The sequence below is a fragment of the Nicotiana sylvestris genome, chromosome 10 (genome assembly GCF_000393655.2).
Source record: "Nicotiana sylvestris chromosome 10, ASM39365v2, whole genome shotgun sequence".
In the NCBI taxonomy this organism is placed as follows: domain Eukaryota; kingdom Viridiplantae; phylum Streptophyta; class Magnoliopsida; order Solanales; family Solanaceae; genus Nicotiana; species Nicotiana sylvestris.
Window position 1 is genome coordinate 145,403,390 of NC_091066.1, and position 16,818 is coordinate 145,420,207.

The following is a 16,818-nucleotide window of genomic DNA, read 5'->3' on the forward strand; positions in this document are numbered from 1 at the left end:
GATCCCTAATGTTGGCAAAGGAGACTAGGGAATGGAGGCCCTATGTCTAAAATCTCAACTCAGGGATTGGAGCCCTAATGTTGGCAAAAGGCAACTAGGGAATGGAGGCCCTATGTCTAAAATATCAAGTTAGGGATTGGAGCCCTAATGTTGGAAAGGGTGACTACGGGATTGAGGCCCTATGTCTAAAATCTCAACTCAGGGATTGGAACCCTAATCTTGGCAAAAGACGACTAGGGAATGGAGGCCCTATGTCTAAAATCTCAACTGAGGGATTGGAACCCTAATGTTGGCAATAGGCGACTAGGGAATGGAGGCCCTATGTCTAAAATCTAAACTTAGGGATTGGAGCCCTAATATTGGCAAAAGACGACTAGGAAATGGATGCCCTATGTCTAAAATCTCAACTTAGGGATTGGAGCCCTAATGTTGGCAAGAGTGACTAGGGGATAGAGGCCCTATGTCTAAAATCTCAACTCAGGGATTGGAACCCTAATCTTGGCAAAAGGCGACTAGGGAATGGAGGCCCTATGTGTAAAATCTCAACTTAGGTATTGGAGCCCTAATGTTGGCAAAGGTGACTAGGGAATGGAGGCCCTATGTCTAAAATCTCAACTTAGGGATTGGAACCCTAATCTTGGCAAAAGGCGACTAGGGAATGGAGGCCCTATGTCTAAAATCTCAACTTAGGGATTGGAGACCTAATGTTGGCAAAGGTGACTAGGGAATGGAGGCCCTATATCTAAAATCTCAACTCAGGGATTGGAGCCCTAATGTTGGCAAAGGTGACTAGGGAATGGAGGCCCTATGTCTAAAATCTCAACTCAGGTATTGGAGCCTCAATGTTGGCAAAAGGCGACTACGGAATGGAGGCCATATGTCTAAAATCTCAACGTAGGGATTGGATCCCTAATGTTGGCAAAGGAGACTAGGGAATGGAGGCCCTATGTCTAAAATCTCAACTCAGGGATTGGAGCCCTAATGTTGGCAAAAGGCAACTAGGGAATGGAGGCCCTATGTCTAAAATATCAAGTTAGGGATTGGAGCCCTAATGTTGGAAAGGGTGACTACGGGATTGAGGCCCTATGTCTAAAATCTCAACTCAGGGATTGGAACCCTAATGTTGGAAAACGGCGACTAGGGAATGGAGGCCCTATGTCTAAAATCTCAAATTAGGGATTGGAGCCCTAATATTGGCAAAGGTGACTAGGGAATGGAGGCCCTATGTCTAAAACCTCAACTTAGGGATTGGAGCCCTAATATTGGCAAAAGGCGACTAGGTAGTGGATGCCCTATGTCTAAAATCTCAACTTAGGGATTGGAGTCCTAATGTTGGCAAGTGTGACTAGGGGATGGAGGCCCTATGTCTAAAATCTCAACTCAGGGATTGGAACCCTAATGTTGGCAAAAGGCGACTAGGGAATGGATGCCCTATGTCTAAAATCTCAACTTAGGGATTGGAGCTCTAATGTTGGCAAAGGTGACTAAGGAATGGAGGCCCTATGTTTAAAATCTCAACTTAGGGATTAGAACCCTAATGTTGGCAAAGGTGACTAGGGAATGGAGGCCCTGTGTCTAAAATCTCAACTTAGGGATTGAAACCCTAATATTGGCAAAAGACGACTAGGGAATGGATGCCCTATGTCTAAAATCTCAACTTTGGGATTGGAGACCTAATGTTGGCAAGGGTGACTAGGGGATAGAGGCCCTATGTCTAAAATCTCAACTCAGGGATTGGAACCCTAATCTTGGCAAAAGACGACTAGGGAATGGAGGCCCTATGCCTAAAATCTCAACTTAGGTATTGGAGCCCTAATGTTGGCAAAGGTGACTAGGGAATGGAGGCCCTATGTCTAAAATCTCAACTTAGGGATTGGAGCCCTAATATTGGCAAAAGATGACTAGGAAATGGATGCCCTATGTCTAAAATCTCAACTTAGGGATTGGAGTCCTCATGTTGGCAAGGGTGACTACAGGATGGAGGCCCTATGTCTAAAATTTCAACTCAGAGATTGGAACCCTAATGTTGGCAAAACGCGACTAGGGAATGGAGGCCCTATGTCTAAAATCTCAACTTAGGGATTGGAGCTCTAATGTTGGCAAAGGTGACTAGGGAATGGAGGCCCTATGTTTAAAATCTCAACTTAGGGATTGGAACCCTAATGTTGGCAAGGGTGACTAGGGGATAGAGGCCCTATGTCTAAAATCTCAACTCAGGGATTAGAACCCTAATCTTGGCAAAAGGCGACTAGGGAATGGAGGCCCTATGTCTAAAATCTCAACATAGGTATTGGAGCCCTAATATTGGCAAAAGACGACTAGGGAATGGAGGCCCTATGTCTAAAATCTCAACTTAGGGATTGGAGACCTAATGTTGGCAAGGGTGACTAGGGGATAGAGGCCCTATGTCTAAAATCTCAACTCACGGATTGAAACCCTAATCTTGGCAAAAGACGACTAGGGAATGGAGGCCCTATGTCTAAAATCTCAACTTAGGTATTGGAGCCCTAATATTGGCAAAGGTGACTAGGGAATGGAGGCCCTATGTCTAAAACCTCAACTTAGGGATTGGAGCCCTAATGTTGGCAAAAGGAGACTAGGTAATGGATGCCCTATGTCTAAAATCTCAACTTAGGGATTGGAGTCCTAATGTTGGCAAAGTGACTACGGGATGGAGGCCCTATGTCTAAAATCTCAACTCAGGGATTGGAACCCTAATGTTGGAAAAAGGCGACTAGGGAATGGAGGCCCTATGTCTAAAATCTCAACTTAGGGATTGGAGCCCTAAATATTGGAAAAGCTGACTAGGGAATGGAGGCCCTATGTGTAAAATCTCAACTTAGGTATTGGAGCCCTAATGTTGGCAAAAGGCGACTAGGAAATGGATACCCTATGTCTAAAATCTCAACTTAGGGATTGGAGTCCTAATGTTGGCAAGGGTGACTAGGGGATGGAGGCCCTATGTCTAAAATCTCAACTCAGGGATTAGAACCCTAATGTTGGCAAAAGGAGACTAGGGAATGGAGGCCCTATGTCTAAAATCTCAACTTAGGGATTGGAGCTCTAATGTTGGCAAAGGTGACTAGGGAATGGAGGCCCTATGTTTAAAATCTCAACTTAGGGATTGGAACCCTAATGTTGGCAAAGGTGACTAGGGAATGGAGGCCCTATGTCTAAAATCTCAACTCAGGGATTGGAACCCTAATATTGGCAAAAGACGACTAGGGAACGGAGGCCCTATGTCTAAAATCTCAACTTAGGGATTGGAGCTCTAATGTTGGCAAGGGTGACTAGGGGATAGAGGCCCTATGTCAAAAATCTCAACTCAGGGATTGGAACCCTAATCTTGGCAAAAGGCGACTAGGGAATGGAGACCCTATGTCTAAAATCTCAACTTAGGTATTGGAGCCCTAATGTTGGCAAAGGTGACTAGGGAATGGAGGCCCTATGTCTAAAATCTCAAATTAGGGATTGGAACCCTAATGTTGGCAAATGTGACTAGGGAATGGAGTCCCTGTGTCTAAAATCTCAACTTAGGGATTGGAGCCCTAATGTTGCCAAAGGTGACTAGGGAATGGAGGCCCTATATCTAAAATCTCAACTCAGGGATTGGAGCCCTAATGTTGTCAAAGGTGACTAGGGAATGGAGGCCCTATGTCTAAAATCTCAACTCAGGGATTGGAGCCCCAATGTTGGCAAAAGGCGACTATGGAATGGAGGCCATATGTCTAAAATCTCAACGTAGGGATTGGATCCCTAATGTTGGCAAAGGTGACTAGGAATGGAGGCCCTATGTCTAAAATCTCAACTCAGGGATTGGAGCCCTAATGTTGGCAAAAGGCAACTAGGGAATGGAGGCCCTATGTCTAAAATATCAACTTAGGGATTGGAGCCCTAATGTTAGCAAGGGTGACTACGGGATGGAGGCTCTATGTCTAAAATCTCAACTCAGGGATTGGAACTCTAATGTTGGAAAAAAGGCAACTAGGGAATGGAGGCCCTATGTCTAAAATATCAACTTAGGGATTGGAGCCCTAATATTGGCAAAGGTGACTAGGGAATGGAGGCCCTATGTCTAAAATCTCAACTTAGGGATTGGAGCCCTAATGTTGGCAAAAGGCGACTAGGAAATGGATGCCCTATGTTTAAAATCTCAACTTAGGTATTGGAGTCCTAATGTTGGCAAGGGTGACTAGGGGATGGAGGCCCTATGTCTAAAATCTCAACTCAGGGATTGGAACCCTAATGTTGGCAAAAGGCGACTAGAGAATGGAGGCCCTATGTCTAAAATCTCAACTTAGGGATTGGAGCTCTAATGTTGGCAAAGGTGACTAGGAAATGGAGGTCCTATGTTTAAAATCTCAACTTAGGGATTGAAACCCTAATGTTGGCAAAGGTGACTAGGGAATGGAGGCCCTGTGTCTAAAATCTCAACTCAGGTATTGGAACCCTAATATTGGCAAAAGACGACTAGGGAATGGAGGTCCTATGTCAAAAATCTCAACTTAGGGATTGGAGACCTAATGTTGGCAAGGGTGACTAGGGGATAGAGGCCCTATGTCTAAAATCTCAACTCAGGGATTGGAACCCTAATCTTGGCAAATGGCGACTAGAGAATGGAGGCCGTATGTCTAAAATCTCAACTTAGGTATTGGAGCCCTAATGTTGGCAAAGGTGACTAGGGAATGAAGGCCCTATGTCTAAAATCTCAACTTAGGGATTGGAGCCCTAATGTAGGCAAATGTGACTAGGGAATGGTGGCCCTATGTGTAAAATCTCAACTAAGGGATTGGAGCCCTAATGTTGGCAAAGGTGACTAGGGAATGGAGGCCCTATGTCTAAAATCTCAACTTAGGGATTGGAGCCCTAATGTTGGCAAAGGCAACTAGGGAATGGAGGTCCTATGTCTAAAATCTCAACTCAGGGATTGGAGTCCTAATGTTGGCAAGGTGACTACGGGATGGCGGCCCTATGTCTAAAATCTCAACTCAGGGATTGGAACCCTAATGTTGGAAAAAGGCGACTAGGGAATGGAGGCCCTATGTCTAAAATCTCAACTTAGGGATTGGAGCCCTAAATATTGGAAAAGGTGATTAGGGAATGGAGGCCCTATGTGTAAAATCTCAACTTAGGGATTGGAGCCCTAATGTTGGCGAAAGGCGACTAGGAAATGGATACCCTATGTCTAAAATCTCAACTTAGGGATTGGAGTCCTAATGTTGGCAAGGGTGACTAGGGGATGGAGGCCCTATGTCTAAAATCTCAACTCAGGGATTAGAACCCTAATGTTGGCAAAAGGCGACTAGGGAATGGAGGCCCTATGTCTAAAATCTCAACTTAGGGATTGGAGCTCTAATGTTGGCAAAGGTGACTAGGGAATGGAGGCCCTATGTCTAAAATCTCAACTTAGGGATTGGAACCCTAATGTTGGCAAAGGTGACTAGGGAATGGAGGCCCTATGTCTAAAATCTTAACTCAGGGATTGGAACCCTAATATTGGCAAAAGACGACTAGGGAATGGAGGCCCTATGTCTAAAATCTCAACTTAGGGATTGGAGCTCTAATTTTGGCAAGGGTGACTAGGGGATAGAGGCCCTATGTCTAAAATCTCAACTCAGGGATTGGAACCCTAATCTTGGCAAAAGGCGACTAGGGAATGGAGGCCCTATGTCTAAAATCTCAACTTAGGTATTGGAGCCCTAATGTTGGCAAAGGTGACTAGGGAATGGAGGCCCTATGTCTAAAATCTCAACTTAGGGATTGGAGCCCTAATGTTGGCAAATGTGACTAGGGAATGTAGTCCCTATGTCTAAAATCTCAACTTAGGGATTGGAGCCCTAATGTTGGCAAATGTGACTAGGGAATGGAGGCCCTATATCTAAAATCTCAACTCAGGGATTGGAGCCCTAATGTTGGCAAAGGTGACTAGGGAATGGAGGCCCTATGTCTAAAATCTCAACTCAGGGATTGGAGCCCCAATGTTGGCAAAAGGCGACTACGGAATGGAGGTCATATGTCTAAAATCTCAACGTAGGGATTGGATCCCTAATGTTGGCAAAGGTGACTAGGGAATGGAGGCCCTATGTCTAAAACCTCAACTTAGGGATTGGAGCCCTAATGTTGGCAAAAGGCGACTAGGTAATGGATGCCCTATGTCTAAAATCTAAACTTAGGGATTGGAGTCCTAATGTTGGCAAGGTGACTACGGCATGGAGGCCCTATGTCTAAAATCTCAACTCAGGGATTGGAACCCTAATGTTGGAAAAAGGCGACTAGGGAATGGAGGCCCTATGTCTAAAATCTCAACTTTGGGATTGGAGCCCTTAATATTGGAAAAGGTGACTAGGGAATGGAGACCTTATGTGTAAAATCTCAATTTAGGGATTGGAGCCCTAATGTTGGCAAAAGCCGACTAGGAAATGGATACCCTATGTCTAAAATCTCAACTTAGGGATTGGAGTCCTAATGTTGGAAAGGGTGACTAGGGGATGGAGGCTCTATATCTTAAATCTCAACTCAGGGATTAGAACCCTAATGTTGGCAAAAGGCGACTAGGGAATGGAGGCCCTATGTCTAAAGTCTCAACTTAGGGATTGGAGCTCTAATGTTGGCAAAGGTGACTAGGGAATGGAGGCCCTATGTTTAAAATCTCAACTTAGGGATTAGAACCCTAATGTTGGCAAAGGTGACTAGGGAATGGAGGCCCTATGTCTAAAATCTCAACTCAGGGATTGGAACCCTAATATTGGCAAAAGGCGACTAGGGAATGGAGGCCCTATGTCTAAAATCTCAACTTAGGGATTGGAGCTCTAATGTTGGCAAGGGTGACTAGGGGATAGAGGCCCTATGTCTAAAATCTCAACTCAGGGATTGGAACCCTAATCTTGGCAAAAGGCGACTAGGGAATGGAGGCCCTATGTCTAAAATCTCAACTTAGGTATTGGAGCCCTAATGTTGGCAAAGGTGACTAGGGAATGGAGGCCCTATGTCTAAAATCTCAACTTAGGGATTGGAGCCCTAATGTTGGCAAATTTGACTAGGGAATGGAGTCCCTATGTCTAAAATCTCAACTTAGGGATTAGAGCCCTAATGTTGGCAAAGGTGACTAGGTAATGGAGGCCCTATATCTAAAATCTCAACTCATGGATTGGAGCCCTAATGTTGGCAAAGGTGACTAGGGAATGGAGACCCTATGTCTAAAATCTCAACTCAGGGATTGGAGCCCCAATGTTGGCAAAAGGCGACAACGGAATGGAGGCCATATGTCTAAAATCTCAACGTAGGGATTGGATCCCTAATGTTGGCAAAGGTGACTAGGAATGGAGGCCCTATGTCTCAAATCTCAACTCAGGGATTGGAGCCCTAATGCTGGCAAAAGGCAACTAGGGAATGGAGGCCCTATGTCTAAAATATCAACTTAGGGATTGGAGCCCTAATGTTAGCAAGGGTGACTACGGGATGGAGGCTCTATGTCTAAAATCTCAACTCAGGGATTGGAACCCTAATGTTGGAAAAAAGGCAAATAGGGAATGGAGGCCCTATGTCTAAAATATCAACTTAGGGATTGGAGCCCTAATATTGTCAAAGGTGACTAGGGAATGGAGGCCCTATGTCTAAAATCTCAACTCAGGGATTGGAACCCTAATGTTGGCAAAAGGCGACTAGGGAATGGAGGCCCTATGTCTAAAATCTCAACTTAGGGATTGGAGGTCAAATGTTGGCAAAGGTGACTAGGGAATGGAGGTCCTATGTTTAAAATCTCAACTTAGGGATTGAAACCCTAATGTTGGCAAAGGTGACTAGGGAATGGAGGCCCTGTGTCTAAAATCTCAACTCAGGTATTGGAACCCTAATATTGGCAAAAGACGACTAGGGAATGGAGGCCCTATGTCAAAAATCTCAACTTAGGGATTGGAGACCTAATGTTGGCAAGGGTGACTAGGGGATAGAGGCCCTATGTCTAAAATCTCAACTCAGGGATTGGAACCCTAATCTTGGCAAAAGGCGACTAGGGAATGGAGGCCCTATGTCTAAAATCTCAACTTAGGTATTGGAGCCCTAATGTTGGCAAAAGGCGACTAGGGAATGGAGGCCCTATGTCTAAAATATCAACTTAGGGATTGGAGCCCTAATGTTGGCAAATGTGACTAGGGAATGGTGGCCCTGTGTCTAAAATCTCAACTAAGGGATTGGAGCCCTAATGTTGGCAAAGGTGACTAGGGAATGGAGGCCCTATGTCTAAAATCTCAACTTAAGGATTGGAGCCCTAATGTTGGCAAAGGCAACTAGGGAATGGAGGCCCTATGTCTAAAATCTCAACTCAGGGATTGGAGCCCTAATGTTGGCAAAAGGCGACTAGGGAATGGAGGCCCTATGTCTAAAATCTCAACTTAGGGATTGGAACCCTAATGTTGGCAAAAGACGACTAGGGAATGGAAGCCCTATGTCTAAAATCTCAACTTAGGGATTGGAGCCCTAATGTTGGCAAAAGGCGACTAGGTAATGGAGGCCCTATGTCTAAAATCTCAACTTAGGGATTGGAGCCCTAATGTTGGCAAAAGGCGACTAGGGAATGGAGGCCCTATATCTAAAATCTCAACTTAGGGATTGGAGCCCTAATGTTGGCAAAGGCGACTATGGAATGGAGGCCCTATGTCTAAAATCTCAACTTAGGGATTGGAGCCCTAATATTGTCAAAGGTTACTAGGGAATGGAGGCCCTATGTCTAAAATCTTAACTCAGGGATTGGAGCCCTAATGTTGGCAAAGGTGACTAGGGAATGGAGGCCCTATGTCTAAAATCTCAACTCAGGGATTGGAACCCTAATGTTGGCAAAGGCGACTAGGGAATGGAGGCCCTATGTCTAAAGGTGACTATGGAATGGAGGCCCTATGTCTAAAATCTCAACTCAGGGATTGGAACCCTAATGTTGGCAAAGGCGACTAGGGAATGGAGGCCCTATGTCTAAAATCTCAACTCAGGGATTGGTACCCTAATGTTGGCAAAGGTGACTAGGGAATGGAGGCCCTATGTCTAAAATCTCAACTTAGGGATTGGAGCCCTAACGTTGGCAAAATAAATAGGTTGATATTGGGGATTCTAAACTAACCCCTTTTTGGAATTTTCTTCTTATTTCTCTTTTCGTTTTTTTTTAATATTTTTTCTAGTAAAAATGTAGGAAAGAATTTGGAGGAAACTTCCCTTTTGGGTTGATTCCTTGCTGCAAAGTTGTTTCTTGCACTTGTGCATTTCTTTTCCCTTTTGGTTGCACATGCTTCTTGCACGGTTGCTTTGGATTTCACCTATTTCAATTTTCCAAACAAAGAACAATTGTCAGTTTGAAAACGGTGGTTGGTTTGGTGGCCTTGATCATTCCAATTGTTTTGTCCCGGCCTCATTTCTGTTGAGAAACTTCGCCATTGATTGGCTTCAAAGGCGACCCCCTTTCAAACTGATAAGACTCAGATTTCAGGATTCATGATGACTCGCCCGTGTAAGGCTTTGGTTTTCATTCCGCTTTCCAGACCTTTGCCTTTGACTTTCTTCTCTTTTTTTTCTTTTTTTTCAATGACTTTACTTTGGAGGTAATCAAACATCATGATCAGTCGGGATTGGACTGACGCACCACTGAGGCTGGGTATTTTCTTCACCTCTTTCCAGACGGAGCTCTGTGAAACCGGTCCTACCACCTTTCTTCTAACACATTTTGGAATTTAGGGTTAAGCCGAAAGGGATTCAAGGAAAGGTAAACAAAGAGCGAAAAAACGAATTTAAAAGAGAAGTGTCCCTTTCGGGGAAAAAGAAGGACTTATCTGAGGTGCATGCTGGATTTAAACTGACATGACATGCTTTTTGGACTGGATGCCCGAACCTCACGAACTTGCATTTCCTCATGAACAAAAACGGATCTATGTTTCCCAACTAGGGAACCTTGCTAGAACTTTCTGTGGTGAAATCATATTTTCGGCCGATAGCGCCGTTTGCGGGTTTTCGCTAGTCGACCTCTCTCATTTCTCTTCTCACTGTTGCCTGATAGCACTCTTTACGAGTTTTCACTAAACAGGCTCTCTCATTTTCAATTTTTCTGCTCACCCTCGCCTTATGGTGTCCGTGTGGGTTTTCACCAATAAGACTCTCTCATTTTATTTCTCTCATTTTTATTGCATCAAATCCAAGTAGTTGTATCCTCTGATCCTTGAACATTCTCATTGATTGATCGGAAGGACTTGAAAGGATTTGGGTAAAAAATGATTTGGATTGATTTACAACCTTGGAACCATTCAAAACGGGATTACCGCGGGACCATTACAACATCTGCCCCAGTTTCATTTTTGAGGGAATTTGGATTTTTATTTTGGTGTGACTGAACCCTAGAGAGAGGATGCCTACGTATCCTTTCGGAATCAAGTCAGACGTAGTTCAGGCTAATAATTTTTTTTATTTTTGGTTTCAATGGTGCTTTTGGATTCCAAAAAGGGTAGCCAAAGAAATGTAACCGGCTCAAAGTGTTTGTAGAAAGAGTTGATAGTGTTTGGGTAGCGGGAATAAAAGCCTTCATCATCTCAAATGTGCCAACACATCACCGAAGTAGACTCAGACATAGTACCTTTTGACTACATTTGCGTCACAGCTGTTTCAGGATCATTTCATTCAATATCGCCCAGATACAACGCTCCTCTTTGCAATATCTTCCTGATGATGTACGGACCTTTCCAATTAGGAGCAAATTTTCCTTTCGCTTCCTGGTGATGTGGAAGAATACGCCTTAACACTAGTTGACCAACTTCCAAGTTCCTGGGTCGCACTTTCTTATTGTAAGCACGGGCCATTCTTTGTTGGTACAACTGCCCGTGACAGACCGCAGCCATTCGCTTTTCATCAATTAAGGTCAACTGCTCTAATCGAGTCTTAACCCATTCGTTATCTTCAATCTCTGCTTCAACAATGGTTCGGAGCGAAGGAATTTCTACCTCTGCCGGTATCACAGCCTCGGTCCCATAAACCAACAAGTATGGGGTTGCCCCTATTGATGTGCGTACTGTAGTGTGATATCCCAACAAGGCAAAAGGTAACTGTTCATGCCATTGTCTGGAACTCTGGATTGTCTTCCTCAAAATCTTCTTGATGTTTTTGTTTGCTGCTTCAACAGCGCCATTGGCCTTGGGCCGATAAGGAGTGGAGTTCCTATGCGTTATTTTGAACTGTTCGCATACATCCTCCATCAAGTGACTATTCAGGTTTGCCGCATTATCTGTGATGATAGTTGCAGGAATACCGAAACGACAGATAAGATTCGAATGTACAAAATCCACCACGGCTTTCTTAGTGACTGATTTGAGAGTGATAGCTTCGACCCATTTTGTGAAGTAATCAATAGCGACCAATATGAATCTGTGTCCATTTGAGGCTTTTGGCTCGATTGGCCCAATGACGTCCATGCCCCAAGCAACAAATGGCCAAGGTGCAGACATGGGATGCAGTTCTGTGGGAGGTGCATGAATCAAATCACTGTGCACCTGACACTGATGACACTTTCAAACGAAACTAAAACAGCCCTTTTCCATGGTCATCCAGTAATAACCCGCTCGAAGGATTTTCTTTGCCAAAACATACCCGTTCATATGGGGCCCACATACTCCCGCGTGTACCTCATGCATGATTCTTCCAGCCTCTTCTGTGTCAACACATCTTAACAAATTGAGGTCCGGAGTTCTCTTGTATAAGACATTCCCACTCAAAAAGAAACCACTCGCGTGCCGCCTAATGGTTATCTTTTGGTCTCCACTGGCTTGCTCGGGGTATTCTTGAGTTTTCAGAAACTTTTTGATGTCATGGTACCATGGTTGGGTATTTGGTGCTGCTTCAATTGTATTACAATAACCATGCCTTTCCCGGATTTGAATTTCTAAGGGATCTATGTGAGCGTTGCCGGGATATGGCAGCATTGAGGCCAAAGTAGCAAGTGCATCGGCTAATTCGTTGTGACAACGAGGAATGTACCTGAACTCTATTGACTTGAATCGCTTGCTGAGGTCTTCCACATACTTTTTGTAAGGGATAAGCTTAACATCTCGGGTTTCCCATTCTCCTTGGGCTTGCCGGATAATCAGATCTGAGTCTCCCATAATCAACAACTCTTCGACATTTTGGTCGATTGCCATGTTTATACCCATAATGCAAGCTTCATACTTGGCGGTGTTGATTGTATAGAAGAACCGAAGCCGAGCTGTGGCTGGATAGTGCTGACCAGTGGGTGAGATAAAAATTGCCCCAATTCCAACACCTTTTGTGTTTACCGCCCCATCAAAGAACATTTTCCAAGCATGAGTGTCTTTACATATTGCCTCAACTGAATTTACTTCTTCATCTGGGAAGTAAGTTCTCAAAGGTTGGTACTCATCATCAATCGGGTTCTCAGCCAAATGATCTGCTAACGCCTGGGCTTTCATTACCGTGCGAGTGACATAGACTATGTCGAATTCAGTAAGCAAGATTTGCCACTTTGCTAATCTCCCAGTAGGCATCGGTTTCTGGAATATGTACTTCAAAGGATCCAACCTGGTTATGAGGTAAGTAGTATGAGCTTGGATATAATGTCTCAATTTTTGAGCGACCCACGTCAAAGCACAACACGTTCTTTCCAACAAAGTGTACTTGACCTCATAAATGGTGAACTTATGGCTTAAGTAATAGATCGCCTGCTCTTTCTTTCCAGTTATGTCATGTTGTCCGAGGACACAACCGAAAGAATTTTCCAAGACTGTCAGATACAAGAACAGGGGTCTATCTGGCTCCGGCGGGACCAAAACTGGAGGATTTGAAAGATATTCTTTGATCTTGTCAAAAGCCTCTTGACATTCAACCGTCCATTTGATTGCTGCATCTTTGTTGGATCTAACTCGATACCTCTCCTGCTTACTATGAAACTCAGAAGCTTGCTCGATGGGACTCTGAAGGCGCACTTAGCCGGATTCAGCTTCAGGTCGTACTTTCTCCGCCTCTCAAAAAATTTCCTCAAGTCTCGAACATGATCGTCCTGAGTCCTGGACTTGACTATCACGTCTTCTACATACACCTCTATCTCTTGATGCATCATATCATGAAAAATGGCAGTCATGGCTATCATGTAAGTTGCCCCGACATTCTTTAAACCGAACGGCATAACTCAATAACAGTAAGTACCCCAAGGTGTAGTGAAGGCGGTTTTCTCGGCATCTTCTTCATCCATCAACACCTGATGATATCCAGCGTAACAATCTACGAAAGACTGTATCTCATGTTTGGCACAGTTATCAACAAGGATGTGGATGTTGGGCAACGGGAAATTGTCTTTGGGACTTGCCCTATTCAAATCTCGATAATCCACACACAGCCGAGTTTTCCCATCTTTCTTCGGTACAAGAACTACATTAGCCAACCACGTAGTATACTGGACTACTCGAATTACTCCTGTTTTCAACTACTTTGTGATTTCTTCTTTGATCTTATCACTGATATCAGTCTTGAACTTCCTCTGCTTCTGTTGAACTAGAGGACAATCAGGGTAAATTGGCAATTTATGCACCACTAGATCAACACCTAATCCTGGCATGTCATCGTATGACCAAGCAAACACATCTTTAAATTCAAAGAGGAGTTGAATTATTGCATCTCGCGTTTTCTCATCTGTGTGAATGCTTATTTTGGTTTCTCGAATTTCTTCAGGAGTTCCCAAATTAACCGGTTCAGTGTCATTCAAATTCGGCTTAGGTTTATTCTCAAAGTGTTCTAATTCTCGATTTATTTCCCTAAAAGCCTCTTCTTCGTCATATTCCGGTTCTTGGTTCATTATTTCACAATTAGACAACTCGTTTGGATCTGGGCGTGAAGTCCGCAAGCATGTCATATTATATAAAGTCGCATTATTATCACTAAAAGGAAAAGATAAAAGAAAAATAGCAAAAATCAGAAAGAATAAAGAAAAAATGATGAAATACTGATTTTATTCCTTGGAATTGGGAAGATAACAGGGTTTATATTTCAGGAAGTTAAAACAGGAAACTAAATAAAAACATCCGAGTTACACCCTGGGATAACTCGTGATGTAGGAAAGGTGGCAGGACGAGTCTACCCGAACTCCTGCCTGACTGGGAACGGTGTAGCCTCTCAATTTTGAAGCTTAGCATTTGGCCCCATGTATAGCACCTCAGCGGTGCTTGTGCCTTCTCCCAGCTGAACCATGTGGGTTTCATATAATATCTTTCTCATGGCTCCACAGATCTCCTCAATCTCTTCGGTAGTAAAGGCCTCATCTTCTTCTTTATTCTGGTATTTTGGCTTGACAAACGTTCTGTAAAGATGCGGAACCGACTGAGGCAAGACCCAACCATCCTTCTTTCTATCATTTTCCCATCTTATATAAGCTGGAATGGGTCTGAAGCCTACCTCGAGGAACTTTTCACTAGTGGGTAGGGTGATAAGTTCAACCATCCCTTGCAATGATTTCTCAAGTCCCTTCCCCAGTTTGAAGCCATGTCGGATCATTTATTTGGCCACCATGATTGATGCATTAGAAAGGAATGGTTGGGGGCAAGGTTTTCCTTCTTCATACTGCTCCGCCAGCACAACTTCAAAAGCCTGATAAACTGTGTGCTCACTCCCTTCCCTTGCTTCAAGATATGGGATGGATGGGTCCCGATAAATAGACTGTTCGTCTTCTCCGTGGACCACAATTTCCCGATCTTCATATTCAAACTTCACCATTTGGTGGAGAGTTGAGGGTACAGCCCCTGCAGCATGAATCCAAGGTCTTCCGAGGAGAAAGTTGTAAGATGTGTCCATATCCAGTACCTGGAAAGTTACTTCGAACTCCACCGGCCCGATAGTCAATATCATGTCTATTTCTCCGAGGGTGTCCCTCTTGATGCCATCAAAAGCTCTTACACAGACATTATTGGGGCGAATCCTTCCGGTCCCAATTTCCATTATTTGCAGCGTGGAGAGCGGACAAATGTCAACACCCGAACCCCCATCCAACATTACTCGCTTGACGTAGAAGTCTTCACACTTGACTGTCTGATATAAAGCCTTGTTGTAAGCTGCTCCCTCCAGAGGCAAATTGTTCTTGCTAAAAGAAACTTGATTAACCGCAAAGAACATTTCCGTCATTCTTTCAAGTTGTTCAATTGAAATCTCAGCCGGCACATACGCTTCATTCAAGGTTTTGAGCAGGATCTTCTGATGTTTGGCGGACCTCATTAGCAAAGATAGCATAGACACTTGTTCAGGGTATTTGCGCAACTGATCCACCACTTCATATTCAGGCATATTCATCTTCTGGAAGAAAGCCTCTGCTTCTTCAGCGCTTACAGGCTTCTTGGGTGGGAAGCGCTTCCATGTGGCATTGTTCACTTCTTGAATGTCTGAATATTTTCCAGCAGAAGTATTTTTTGGAAGTTCCCTCGTTATTTCTTTGCCTTTGTATGTAACCAATGTTTGTTGATAACTCCACGGTACAGTAGACGAGTCTATCATTGGCTTCTGTGGCACGCGACCGATAACCGCTGGCTCATTCAGCTGAGGCGGTTTAATCGTCCCCCGGACCACATAGGCCCCTTTCGACACGTACATCGGTATTCCCCTTTTTATTTCGAATCTCTGTGGCTTCTCTAATCGACCTCGTGGAATATAGAGAACCTCATTCTTCGAAGGCACCATCGTCTCTGTCTTTGTCTCAGCCTTCTTTTCGAGCTCAGCCTTGACAATATTAGTCTTTTTCCCCTTTCTCTTGCTTCGGGGCTGCTTTAGGCTTTCTCTCTGCATCGACAATGGCGATTATAGCTTTCAGGGCAGGATCAAACTCCTTGTCCTCACAGATCATCCCAATCAACTGCCCATTATTGTGAGCGGGCAACGGATTATTGGTCACATTTGGGACCTCCTCGTCCCTTAATACTATCTTTCCCTGTTCTATTAAGTTCTCTACTGCCCTTTTTAAAGTCCAACAATCATTGGTATCATGCCCTTCTGCTCCCGAATGATAAGCACACCTAACACCGGCTCTGTAAGTAGGTGATGTTGGATTTTGCCTTGTCTAAGGGACTGGTTGCAGGAAACCCATCTGGACCAGTTTTGGGAATAGGGTAGAATACGGTTCACCAATGGGTGTGAAAGTTTGTCTTCTGGGTGGTTCTTGAGGACGGAAGTTATTCTGGGGTAGTTGTGGATTATATTGGTATCGGTAAGGAGGCTGATTTCTGGGAGGTGGAGCTTGGCTCCGAATGGCTTGTTGCGGTGGTTGAACATAAGGCTGAGTATTCATGACCGAGTAAGGCTGAGGAGTATAGGCCAAATCTTGGTGAGGATAATAGTGCTGCGGGGTCCTCTCTGGGAAAAGGGATCTAGGAGTATAGTTTCTCCTTGTACCCGACGCTGCCATGAATGTTTCTTCCCTTTTCTTTCCCTTTGCTATTCCTCCAGACCCACCCTAAATGGCTTGGGAGGTAGCTCTGATAGCAGATTGTCTTAGAATTCGACCCGTTTTTAGCTCATTTTCAACCATTTCCCCGATCTTAATCGCTTCTGCGAAAGGTTTTCCCATGTCCGACGTCATGTTTTGGAAGTAATCTGATTCTTGAGCCTGGAGGAAAGTAGTGACCATTTCTATTTCATCCATGTGAGGTTTTACCCTTGATGCTTGCTCGCGCCATTTAATAGCTTATTCTCTGAAGCTTTCTGAGGGATTCTTCTTCAAGTTTGACAAAGAATTCCTGTCTGGCGCGATGTCAATATTATACTGAAACTGCCTTACAAAATCTCTAGCAAGATCGTCCCAAATGT

The 16,818-nt window shown here is 44.2% G+C and overlaps 2 protein-coding genes across 2 annotated transcripts; both read right to left on the minus strand.

Moving 5' to 3' along the window:
* Window positions 1–11,505: 11,505 nt before the first annotated feature.
* Window positions 11,506–12,449, minus strand: LOC138880076 (uncharacterized). The gene is made up of 2 exons (XM_070159729.1): window positions 11,649–12,449; window positions 11,506–11,544 (listed from the first exon to the last, which is right to left on the minus strand). Exons 1-2 carry the CDS (start codon window positions 12,447–12,449, stop codon window positions 11,506–11,508), a joined length of 840 nt encoding a protein of 279 aa, XP_070015830.1.
* Window positions 12,450–16,072: 3,623 nt separating this feature from the next.
* On the minus strand, window positions 16,073–16,417 carry LOC138880077 (gamma-gliadin-like). Its single transcript, XM_070159730.1, has one exon. The coding sequence runs from the start codon at window positions 16,415–16,417 to the stop codon at window positions 16,073–16,075; it is 345 nt and encodes a 114-aa protein (XP_070015831.1).
* Window positions 16,418–16,818: the final 401 nt, after the last annotated feature.

Bases quoted from the DNA above. Each gene is read 5' to 3' on its own strand.
- LOC138880076 (XM_070159729.1), bottom strand. From the start codon at position 12,449: ATGAAAGCCCAGGCGTTAGCAGATCATTTGGCTGAGAACCCGATTGAT. The intron at 11,545-11,648 runs GTACACGCGGGA...GGGCTGTTTTAG, and splicing joins CTGGAAGAATCATGCATGAG to TTTCGTTTGAAAGTGTCATC.
- LOC138880077 (XM_070159730.1), bottom strand. From the start codon at position 16,417: ATGGCAGCGTCGGGTACAAGGAGAAACTATACTCCTAGATCCCTTTTC.